Source organism: Larimichthys crocea, chromosome I (assembly GCF_000972845.2).
Source record: "Larimichthys crocea isolate SSNF chromosome I, L_crocea_2.0, whole genome shotgun sequence".
Taxonomy (NCBI): Eukaryota; Metazoa; Chordata; class Actinopteri; family Sciaenidae; genus Larimichthys; species Larimichthys crocea.
In genome coordinates this window covers 30179357-30192394 of record NC_040011.1, presented here as the reverse complement: position 1 = coordinate 30192394, position 13038 = coordinate 30179357, and the positions used below count along the sequence as shown (strand labels likewise).

The window sequence follows — 13038 nt, the reverse complement described above, 5'->3', positions numbered from 1 at the left end:
TTTCCCTCTATGTTCACGCACAAGAGAGCACAGAAAAGCAAAGACACAATCTGCTGCACACAAATTAAGCTTTCTAGAGTTAAACTAACTGTATTCATGGTCCTAAAATAACACTATTCATAAAATAAAATAAAACAACAGCAAAAAATGAAGAATTTTCCATTAGCTGTTGATGTGCTTCATGCAGGAGCAGCCTGTGTGCTCAGAATGATACTCCCAGCTGTGAGGGATACTGTCATTATTGTCTCCTGAGCCCAATTAAACACAAACAAACACAGAGACACACACACACAGTGAATTGAAAACACCGCCTAAGGATCAGTCATCCACCAACAGGGTAGTTGCTTAGTTACGCACCAGTGGATTGACAGACTTTTTACATCACTCATGGACGCTTACTTTGGTTAGTTTAAGTGGTTTCCGCCTGTTCTTTCTGCTCATCACCAATCGGTCACGTTCCTGAAGACAAACACACACAGCAGATCAACATCGGACAGCCTCACATTTGAGATTTAGACTCAGTGAGCTGCACAGACGTCACACAGTTCCATCACAACAGTAGCTGTCATCAGAATATAATATTACATGCAGTAGTGTCCAATTTTGTCTGTTTCTACAAAATGTGAGGTCAAATAGGAACACAGGAAAATGAAAACCCAACTGTACTGATGATTGGGATGAAGTGGGAACGATGGACAGGAAACAATATAATCATAGGGACAAAGCATGTGGGTTTGAAGCTTTGTGTAATGACGAGATGAGCAGCTGATGAGTGATGTGTTGGGGCGGGATGGAAAGGTAAAGAAAACAGTGTGGGGAGAGAGTGAAGTGAATAAATTAGACTTTCTTTGCCAATTTAAAGATTGTGAAGAAATGTTCAGAGAGATCCACGAGGCAGACATGAGAAGAAATGAAGGGGTGGTGATTTCACACTGTGATGCTCACATTTAGGGGTAAAGGCTTTGGATGAAGTTCTGTTATCACATTTTAACAGCATTGCTTACATTGATGTAGCACATATTGTTATATCGTCCAACACTAATTGCATTTTAGTGCAGTCTTTGAATATTTTCAAGAAAAACTGAGATATAAGCACTCATTAAAGAAACACTAGTGGATTCCTATGTTATAAAAAACTGAAATTTAAGCATTCATTTCTTCACAAAACATACCAGACATCTGACCCTGGTGGTTTGAGTAAAATCCTGACCTGCGTGAGCTCATCAATGATGCCACGTTGCTCAGAAACCTGCAGCTTTAGGAACTCCACTTCCTGTTCCTCGTGGGCATGGCTCAGGTCTGTCAGGGAGCTTGGCCGCTTCAGCTGGGGCTGAATCGATTGCTGCTGTGAGGGGGGCCGAGAGGAGGCGGCCTTTTCCTTCTGTGGGAAGAAGACAAAGAGACAATTTATGTATACACAGAAAATTATTTTACGATTTTCCTCAAATGGCCAGTAGAGGTCCCGTTTTCTTTTTGATGATATTCTCAGTACAGTGACAAAATAAAAAAATAGATCTTGTATCTGAACTGAACAAGAGAGAAAAGGGGAAAGGGCAAAGAGTAGAGGTAAAACGTATGTTCGCACCATCTCAGCGTTCTCTCGGCTCAGGTTCTTCAGTTTTTCCTCCATGCGCTGCAGTGTCTGCAGGAGGTCGTCATTCTTCTTGGACAGCCGCTTATTCTTCTCAAACATGGGCTTCATCTGGCTCTCTGCCTCTCGCACCCGCTTCAACTGGACAGAGGAAGGAAGCAGGGAGGGGAAACATTGTAAAGTCAAGTCTTGCCTTCTAGTGACACAGATTTCTAATTTTAGCAGAAGAGGTGAGATCAAGGCTGGAGTGCTTAGAAAATAAAATACTTAATGCATGTCTCATGGGCATGTTCCATGTTCCTTTGTGTGCTTTTATGTGTGTATATACAGTACGTTCTCACAAGTTTAACAATATGTATGTGTGCATTCGCATGCCTATAACCATTACATGTATGTACTTCTGAACGTGTGTTCCTCACTAGTTCATTCCTCTCGTCGGCCAGCAGTGCATTTCTGTCCTCCAGTTTTCTGATGACCGAGTGAAGCTCTGCAATTTTTAGCTGGAACCTCCTCATGTCCCGCTCCTCCACTTCCTGTGGAGCAGGGTGGAGAGGAGAGAAGGAGGAAGACAAAATCTAAAAACAGGGGAACATGCAGGCAGGCAGGCAGGCAGGCCGGTAGGTAATCGAGGTGGATGGGAAAGAGGAGATAGTGGGATGAGGGTTGAGATGCCATTTCACAGAACAGTAAACTTGTATGTGTAGTATACAGTATATCAACATGCTTTTGTTCAGTGCTCAGTGTAGGTCACCTGTAGGTGCAAGTTTGACTGAATTTAGAGATATACAATATTGTTGTCCATATCCAATATGATTGATGTTTTCCCTATAAAATGAAATTATGGGGTGGGTCATGCTGCCATAAAGACCTCCCAAAAAACACAAACACAAAGCAAAGTGACTGCTGGTAACTTGGAATGTTTCTCATGAAAATGGTGAAATTTAAAGATAGTAAATATCAGAAAAATATACAGTATATGTGATATAATCAAGTACAGATGCGTGGGTAAAAATATGGCTTTGTGTCTGTGTGTATATGTATACCTGGTTGTTGAGCAGGTCTGGGCTGTCCCCCAGTCCAGGCACCACCTCTCTCTTTGGACTGCCATGGTTGTGTCTCTCAGCCTCTCGTACCTGGCCCAGCTGCTCATCCAGGGCTTCTTTCTGAAGCTGAAGCTTCTGGGTGTAGCCAGCCTGCATCCCAAGCTCCCTCTCCAGGGCACCCACCACCCGGTCCTTCGCCTTTAACTCATCCATCTATAAGAGCAATAGATAGAAATATGTTGGTTTAACGATTGAATGAGTAAGACACAGTTCTCCATTAAATCACAGTTAGAGTTGACATTATGTTCTTCTGTTTTAGGCTTAGTGCAATGCAACTTTTAACTTGTCTCACACTGTCTACACCCTCATTCTTATAAGCTTTATGCTCCGATCGAACAGAATAAGAGAGTTGCAGTGTTTAAGACTCTGAACTATCGCTCTGCGGTTGTGACTAATTCATGAAGGATTCACACACTGTCTTCTCACAAATGCACCCACTTCTACTTCCCTCTGTATTTCGTTCTTTAACACTAGTCTTACCTGCAAGCCTCCTTGCACAAACATTCCTTAAAGTAACAATAATGCCTGTTATCGCAGCTCTTTTTGGGGTTAATGAGTAACTGCAGCAGATGAACAACTTTTATTTTTGCAGCACCACACGGTGAGATAGACCCAAGACAGACAGTGCAGCAATTAGCCTGTAACCTTCATACAACATCAGCGAGATAAACCCTGAGCTGAAAGGAAAACAGATGTCGTGTGTGAGGAACTCTTGGTGATATTCAAATGTGGGACAGACAAGGGCTATAAAACAGCTGCTGGGTTTGTTGAAGCTAACCTATCATGTGAAATTTCAATTATCTGTTGCGTAACATCAAGGAAATATTAGAGGCACCAGCCAGTACGCCCTCAACAGTGTCTTTTTAAATTTATCAGGCTTTATCAGAAGACTTAGTTGATGCTCAAGTTAATTTAGGATAGGATACATGTGTCTGTGGTGTATGTCATCCAAACAGCATGTGGTCTCACCAGTCGGCGGATATCTTTCTCACAGTCCCGTTTAATGCGGTGCACCTCATCCTGGTGCTGTTGGTATGCTGTGCGGAGATCTGCCGCTTTGGCTTTATCTGCCTGCAGAGCATTTCCAAGCGCCTCCTCAGCCTGCTTCCTGGCTGTCTTCTGCTCCTGGATCTAAAAACACACACATGATACGTTAATACTCAAAACACCAAAAACTACAAAGAGAGTGATACCCATTTATAAACACGTCCGATCCCATTAGACAGTTGTAATGATAGATGCCCTGTTTGTCTGGAAAGGCTACAATGGAACAATAGCTTGGCAACAGGCTTTTCCACCCTGCTTCCTGTTTTTCAGCAGCAAATTTTACAAAAGGTTTACAAAGTCTCACATCGACACTCTGCATAGACACACACCCACATACGCCCAAACGCACACAAGCACTTTCAGAATGCCAACTTTCCACAATAAAACTGTTCATGTAAGAAGATACATTGCCTTCCAAAAATATACAATCTGCAAGACTCATTCAACAATTTTGTGGGGCTCACAGCCTAAATACAACAGAAACACAAAGACAGCCACCACATCTGGTAGATGATGCACATATGTAAGGGCTTCAAATATGTGTGCTGCATTGACAAGACGCGGAATCTCTACTTTGTGAGAAGCAGAGAATATAAGATGTGGTGACAAAAGTTTTAGGGCTAATGCTTGGGTGTACTGGTTCATTGCCACGTCCACATTTTTCCACAATGTATAATGGAAACATAATTAATACTGTATTACTACTGTAACCTATATACATGCTACAACCTACCTCCTGCTGTAGCTTTAGTCTCTCCCCATCAAAAGCTCTTCTGGCCTCCTCCCGTGCCTCTCCAAGGAGAGCATTTTTGAGCTTGTCAGCAGCTCCGTCTCTCAGTGCGTTTACAAGTCCCTGGAGCCTCTGCACCTCAGCATCCCGGATCTTGATAGCTCGGGCCAATTCGACATCATGCTGCCGTGCAAGTGCCTCACGGACACCTGCTATCTCACGCAGCTTTTCTTCGTGGAGTTTGGCCCGCAGGTCAGTGAGCGCTACAGCGTGTTTGTGCTGCTCAAGCTCTCGAGCCTGTCGCTGCTCCTGGAGCCGCTCACGGAGCTTACATACCTGGGAGAGTGAAACATTTTGCCATTAGAGTTGCATAAAAATCCAATCAGCCAGTCATCATGATACATATCACAGGCCGCCATTCATCTATTTGTGATGACTTTATTTGCAAGTGTGTGCTGTAAGTGCTGGCAGTCTAGAACAAAATGGATGAACAGCTATAAAGTGGCACCGTATTATTCCCCAACAGGGAGCAGTAGACACTCAAATGGAGAACAGCTGGTGTCTTTGCTGGCTTGAATAAGTTAAATCAAGGATATTTTTTTCGTGCATGTGCATCCCTCTATCTCTGTCTGTCCATCTCAATTATATCATATTTTAAATAAGCAAATAAGTGAACTTGTCTGTATACTTGTCCCACCCTGACCCTAATGCTTTATGCACTGATGTTGACATTCTCACACACGTCATCTAGTAGTTTCTTTTTATGCAAATCGCATAAAAAATTGAACTAAGGCTTTCTCCGGTAAGAACTGAATCCTGGTGCTGTTTCTGTTATTTTCCAAGAACAACCATGACAGATGCAGAGAAGAGCACAGAGATGTGCTCTGTTTATGTGTCACTCAAAAGAAACAAGGAGAGGCAAACCACCCTGACAGCTGCTCCAAGACTGTGCAGTGTTAGCATGCCTAACAGCACGACATAAATACAGTGCTGCACCCCGTGTACTTAGTGTATCCTGCCTGTCTTTAGCTTGACTATCAAATAAAGGCAACACCAAACAAAGATGTGAATATGCAAAGGTTACTACTGTCAACTGACAGTCATTATGTTTCTACCCAAGGCCTTCACTTCTTCCTCTTCTTCTTCATTCTCCTCCTCACCTTGCCCCGCTCCTGCTGCAGCTCAATCTGGACGTCCATGAGTTTGCTCCTCAGCTCCTCGTTGGTGACCTGCACCGTATCAACCATCACCTCCGATTTCTCAGGCTTCCTTCCCTTCTTAAAGGGTGGGGCCGCAGGGGGTGTGGCTGATGACATAGCACTCTGGCCGCCCGATCAGGACGGACACAGAGTGCCAGGTGTGGCAAAAAGGAGGAGAGAGTCAGTCGCTGCTCCTCCTCCCTGCGAGCATCGTCATGTCGTTGTCAAGCCTACATCATGAGAGTTTCTGTTAGAGAAAGACAGACAGAGGGAAGAATGAAGGATGGGAAAAGGGTGAGTCAGTGTTGAAAACTGGGTTACAAGACACTACTCTGCACAATATTTTGGGTCCAAGCCACATGACGTGCACCAGCCTGGGGAAAACAGCCTATTTTTAGGACTAACATTTACACTCTCCTCTGTCGGCCTCTTCTCTCTAACACACACACACACACCTGGGCGATTTATCATCATCCTATTCTAGTCCCTGAGCGACGCTTATAGGCTCTATAGTGCATGAAAACGTGTCTGACAACCATAGGTATGGTCCTTGGCCTTGCACATCTCCTTCAACACTTGTCTCTTTCAGTCAGACTTAGAAATTCTTCCTTTACGTTTCTTTGTAATAATCATTTTCTTTGGAATAAAGAGCTGTCCTTGCATCCCTGTCATCTGCTTAACCCCTTCAGAAAACACTAATCATCACATATCAGCACTCCATTATCACTTTACTACAAATTCCCTGAACACTGACAGTCTAATGGCATTCAAGGTAGACTCCTTGGTCTCCTGTCTGTGCTTTCTATTACATTCTATTTGGCTTCACACTTTCTCACCGTGAAATAAATTACCATTTCAAATAGATATCTGATCTCTTCAGAGCAGGTGAATGTAGACAGCAACTGCCTCGATTACTGTCATCCAATCCTTTCATTTTATCCATCAGTGAAATATAATTGTAAGATATGTCTCCCCTTTTGTCTTTCTAAACATACTGAACATGCTGGAACAAGCCATGGGCATTATTTGTCCGGTAATAAGAGCCATTATATGAGAAGCTGACCTATTAATCGACTGAGTGTTTCAGCTTTAACGTAAAAACAACAAAGATATCATTGATATGTGTCGGCTAAGACTGTTGACCCGTTAAACCTCCTGAAGGCAGGCTACACTCATGTATTTTTTTTAATATTTTGTTGTTGATGTGTTCTACAATGACACACATTCACAGAGCTGAAAGTGGACTCCTCTAATCTCTTCCTGGAAATGAATAGTAACCCAGTACCCTTACAGTCTGTCTGCTAACTATTAAATAAATAATGCAACAAAGAGGGAGCTGAAGCATTAAGACCACAGGCGCCTCCATCTTTTTCTACACGCTCATAACCAAACATTCATACAACATACACAGATGGCAGCAATAGTTACCAAGGCAACCCTTGCTCTCAAAAACTCTATTGCTCTCATAGCAAAGGATGATGGGAAGGAGGAGTCTCAGAGTGGATCTGAGACACACAAACAAACTGCAGCGTATTGAAGCTGCATGTTTGAAAAACACACATACATACGCACGTGACTTCTTTATCGCATCCAATCTCTGAGTCGAGGTTGACTGAGAGACAAAAATGCATTTATGCTGGAGGGAGAGGAAGCTTTCTTCCCACATGGATTTCTACAAAGCACGAACAGTCAAACGTTGGGAACCAGTGGGGATGGGAGAGATCGAATGAGAGAAAAGATGGAGGATTAAGCCTATAAGAGAGAGGCGGAGAAGTAGAAAGAGCAAAGTGGGGGGAAGAAAAACATGCAGAGCTCTACCAGAAAAACCAACCTTCAACCACCACTCCGCCACCCCCCTCTCCTCTTACATTCTCAAACCTCTCTTATACCTCCACCCCCACTTGCTTGGCATGGCGATGCGATGGAGCAGGGGCAATAAGTGATCTCACTCTCCTTCACAGACAGGGAAAAGAGAGAGAGGGAGAGAGAGAGATCATTCACACACAGAAGACCCTGACACGAACACACACTCTTTGAATCTCAAACCGAACAACTAGAGACAGATACAGCTGACATCTATTCACATGGACACTAAAAGCTCTCTGCACTTATTCAGATTGGTAACAAACATGTATTCATCTACAGTGGGTCAATAGATTTGACTCACATGGATCTCATGTATACTGGAATTTGCACAGATAATCTACAAGCACACTTTCCACCCCTGCCACTGATTTTTAAATCGTGCCTGTGCCAAGATCAGGGACCAGGTGTATTCGAGTTGAAATGGCTGACAATCATGACGGATGATGGACAGATGTTTTTTTCTTTATGGAGGATGGAGGTGGTTGTGCATCCTACCAATATCTTCCCCAGAGGATCTGTGACTATAAGTGGTCTGATGGATGTCAATCATTTATATGTCTATCTTCACATATTCTGGGCTACATCTAGTCTACTGATAACATTTGCTTGCATCACAACACACCTCTTGGTTAATGACGTATAGTACCTACATTACAACTTGACATGAGTCCAGTTTATCCCTGGGGAAAACATGTACAGGCACAAATAATATATACGATTTGTCACCAGTCAGTTCCCACGAAGCCTAAAGGAGCCACGTGTTCCCAAGCTGGCAGCCAGAACCTAACTCTGAGAATTTATAGGGGAAACTGGAACATTTTAATAGGTGCACCGAGAAGCTAATAAGCATCTTTAATGTTCACAGAAGCAAACAAAAGTCTGCACAGGTCATAGACCTTAGATTACCTCATCCACTCCAAGTATAAACAGTAACCCAGTTTATATTTCACCAGAGAGCCTCTGTGTTTAAACAAAACTGTACTGCACTGAATGCAACATTGATGTGAAACAAATGAGCTAAATCACTTGATGGTGACTGCAAGGAAGACGTGATGAGAAACTCTGCAGCTGCTGGGAAGTTTCACAATTAAGCTAATTGCTGCAAAAGTCAGCAACAAAATGTCCATCAGCATCAATGTGGTATAAGAATATTAGTCTTGTTGAAGCATAGTATAATTAAAGCTTTAGACTTGCAAATGGCTACCCCTGGCTAATGCTGAAACCTTGATCCTTTCTAAACAGGCTTAACAAATGTGAAAAACATATACATGTAGGTAGTTTCATAACTGCCTGAGGAAATCCTCTCTGTGAAATGGCAGGCTTGTATAATGTTGCAACACCGGTTGGTGGGTGTTCCTGTGCTTTGCCTTTTAGGTAAAGAATTTAAATACAGGATGTGACAGTCTTTGTTTTTTCTTTTTTTTTCTTTGGAATAAGATTGTTTGTAAGTTGTGAACTGTGCAGTATAGTGGACGCCACTATGTCACTATGCAGTCAGTGGTAAGGAAGTACATTCTTAGAACAGGTGCTTAGACTAACCTACCTTAACAGCTGGAGATTTTATTTGATCATTTGAAACAAGGAGCCCTTACACAAAGAAAAGAAAAATGTCTGCCAACCAGTTGGCAATAAAACCATTGAGTTTGCTCTTGCCATTTCAGGTACATGTTGTGGCAGTATTGTTGAACTATCACCGTGATAAGAGAGTAAAGAAGAAGTATTTTGTACTTGGTCCTATTAAGACTAGACTCATCACATGGCGGAGCTGCAACCACCAAATGTATGATTAATCAGATATCAAAACAGTTGCAGGTATACAGAATGTATACAGAGTATTCGAGGACGGATAGTGTCATATCTATAATAAATTAGATGAGATCAGGAATGAGATATCTATATCCCAGTATTATTATAATATTGGTTGTTGGAGGAGAGAGGGGTGTAGAGAGAGGGGTAGCAGGATAGGTACAGGGGTTCAGGCGTAGCTGGGATTATCAATTAAAATGTAACCACAGCCTGCTGAATTATAAGTATTTCATTTGTATTGTAATCAAATATTGATGATTGAAAAAAATAGTAATTTCTTGTAGATCGCCTAATTTATAAATCAATTATTAATTCCAGTTCTTCTTGCTTCTTCCAATGAAAAGCCAAATTGCTTCCCACTCACTGTCTGTCTCTATAACAGTACCTGATTCATCACACCTCAAAATTCTTTATGTTTATTAATGAAGTCATCTATTCAAAACAGCTCAAGTGTGATGGAAGTATTGGCATTCGTGCAATAAACCTGTCCCTGGAGGACAGAGAGGTATCGTGTTTAATGACAGTGTTGCTGAGGAATGTCACCTTTAAGACTCACACAGACATCATGATTTAGACTTCACAGAAAGTCACCATGTATAATATACTTGTCCCCAACTGGCTACAAATAACATTATAATAATTACAGTTATTTTAATGTTTTTTTCTGATTTCATGTTTGAGCTATAAAAATGTATGATAATGCACTATAATTGTCCTTTGGCAGCATTGTAGGTTATAAACAAAGTACAAAATCTTGGGTAGACAAACAACTCCACAACAGACTTATTACACACTTACAGATGGGCCTCCTCAAAGCTAGACAGACCACACACACACACACACACACACACACACACACACTCATAAAGTGTCAAACATTAACTAGACTCCAGTGAGACATGCAGGCCCAATAAACACATAAAAGAGCTTTAAATGGGAGCTGAAATAAAGACTGTTGAAGTTAAATAATCAACAGTAAGAGGAAGTACAGACTAAGATATACTCCTGTTTATACTACAGGTTTGTTACAAATCCCCATAGGCTTATATATGGACACGACACACACACACACACACACTCTTAGCAGAGTAGAGACTGTCAGAAAAGGTCTGGACACACTCCAGACATCCCTCCGTAGTCCACACACACACGCACACTCAGCAGTCTTGTGATACTCCAAAGACACTGTAAAGATCCCAATGGATGCCTGAGTAACTAAGCCAAGTGCAATACAAGTGAAGCATATGACCTAAAAACTACTATGCCAACAGAATGACTACAAGTTACTGACCCCGATGACTAGTCAACCCAAACAGATAAACAAGACGTCTCTCTCTCGCTCTGTCTGTCACACACACGCATGTATACCACCTATTCAGTCATGCTATTGCCAGTTTTATTGCTTGTGTGTTTTTGGCCTGTGCATGTATGTCTATGTGTGCCTTTGCATGCATGAGTGCACTGACGTGTATGTTAGCAGCCTCTCCCACATCCGAAAGACATGATAGTGCAATCAGTAATGTGATTAACCTTGCCTCTCTCTCTGTGCACTGCACAGCACGTCGGACAGAACTGGCTGCTTGCTATTTAGCCCCCTGGCTGACAAATATACATTAAATACACACCACAGACATTTTTTTTCTCCATCTGCACCACTAAGAATATAGGATGAACTGTCGTTGTAGTGGTGGTTGAAGGTAGGAGGAGGTGAAGCAATGAGAGAGGCATGCATATGTGGGTACAGCCTGCAGGGTTTATTCTAGTAGCAGCCTGTCACTTAAAGCGTTACACTGAGGAAGGTAGCAGTATATAGGATAATGAATGTGGGATGAATTAGGTAAGGGGGGAATAAAGTGGATAAAGAAGGGAACGGTGATGTCCGGATGAATGTCAGCATTCATTGGCATTACACCTAACACAGAGCGGATTGACAGGTTGAGGTTAGGGTGGGAAAAAAATCACAAATCATAATCACGTCTTCCTGCCACAATTCTAATTATTGTTTTGTTCCAGCGCCTGCGTGAGACCTGGATGGGTTAAAACAACACATAAAAAAGGAGCACAGCGTGCATCATAGTTTTTGCAGCATGCCCTGAGCAGGCTGATCAAACAGAAGTGAGTGTGCAACACATGTTGGCTGTCCACCTGGGCAGATTTATGAGCCCCATGGAGCCGCCTGCTACAGCAGCAGAGCTGTTATGACAGACAAAGTCCCCCCCCTACCCACCCAACCACCCAGCCCTTTGGTAAACAGCAAACGGGCTACATGCATGGCAGAGGATTGGTTTAGTAAAGGGATGATGGGATGGCTTAATGCAATATAGCCAGCTCTTTAATGAGTTGGCAAATGGGAGCTTATATAGGGTAGAGTGCCGCTGGAGGGAGCGCTTTTATACTGCTGACAGCCTTGCCTGTCCGGCTTGCCAACCACACCCCACGGCGACATGCATGGGGGCTGCTGCAGCAGCAGCATCCTCCAGCCACAGAGGTCGGATGCCCTTGCTTTGTGCAATCCAATGTGTTGATGTGTCTGTCATGTAACATGTAGTAGTGTGACCACAGACTAATGTGCTTCATACCCCCAGCAGTGGCCTCCCTTACATCGGGACGAGGACAGCGTAAAAGCAGTATCGGGGAGCGTTATCATCACTTCCTCCTTGGCGAGCTGGCAGAGTCGGCCAGAGAGCAGAGAGATGTCAGACAGGTTCACGATGAAGCCAAGATTAAACACCCCTGTCTGCGTTGATATGAGGCATGGCAGTTTCTGCAACTGCGAGCTAACGATAGCCCCAAAACTCACATCGAAAGCCAGATATGACAGAGCCAGGTCTCTGTCCATTACTGCGCCCAGAGCGCGTCAAACACGGATGTCGGATATATGTCACAGCAGCAAACCGCATGTCAAGAGTCTAGAAATTATTTGCAAGGACAAAAAAACGTAAAGTTTTTTATCATTACGAAGCGAACAAACTTACCTGAAATGGATTTCCAGCGGTCACAAGTGTCCTGATGTTGAAACGTCGCTGCCTCAATCTGCTTCACATCCAGGAAGGAGGAGGTTTGCGTGCGTCGGTGCGCAGAGCTGTGTGAACTCACCTCCAACACCTAAAACACGTCTGCCTGCAAACAGCGACCATGCACAACTTTATCCCGGTTCTGATTTTATCCTGCAGCTACAGATCTGGTGGATACAGATCTGGGTTTCTTCTCCTCCTCTCTCGCACCGCACGTTGACACTTTGCTCCACGCCCACACACACACACACACACTTGAGTGCACACGCAACGTCACCCGCTCACACGCATTTCACGCACATGAGTAAAAACAAAATAAGATAAATAAATATACATTTGTTGTGTGTTTGTGTGTCCGTGTGTGGAGGGGAGGTAAAATAATAATAATAATAATAATAATAATAATTAAAAAAAAAAAAGCCGGGCGGGCGTGACAGACCTGCCGCGTGATAGAAGCGCGACACCTGACTGCGTGTTCAAATGACACGCGCGCAGTAAACGCGTGAACACGCCGCCGGTGCACGCACCGGTGCGGGAGAAACGTACGTCGTCGTCGCAGGGCGTACGGGGGTAAGAGAGATGCTCACACAGGGAAGAGGACAATTCATTTGATCTTTCTCAGATATTTTAAAGATGCACTGCTTTTATTGTCTGCGAGAGCAAAACACTTATGTAATTTTCT

General features: G+C 43.2%; 1 protein-coding gene across 1 annotated transcript in view; it reads right to left on the bottom strand.

The window, feature by feature from the left end:
• Positions 1-12615, bottom strand: part of jakmip1 (janus kinase and microtubule interacting protein 1) — a 33380-nt gene extending 20765 nt beyond the window's left edge. The window contains exons 1-9 of the mRNA XM_010735492.3: positions 12318-12615; positions 5632-5917; positions 4475-4807; positions 3664-3825; positions 2635-2847; positions 2011-2124; positions 1586-1732; positions 1211-1381; positions 400-459 (exon numbers count right to left, since the gene is read on the bottom strand). Of these exons, the coding sequence (XP_010733794.2) occupies positions 400-459; positions 1211-1381; positions 1586-1732; positions 2011-2124; positions 2635-2847; positions 3664-3825; positions 4475-4807; positions 5632-5787 (1356 nt within the window). The 5' untranslated portion in view covers positions 5788-5917; positions 12318-12615. The remainder of the gene's footprint in view (positions 1-399; positions 460-1210; positions 1382-1585; positions 1733-2010; positions 2125-2634; positions 2848-3663; positions 3826-4474; positions 4808-5631; positions 5918-12317) is intronic.
• Between the last annotated feature and the right edge of the window lie 423 nt (positions 12616-13038).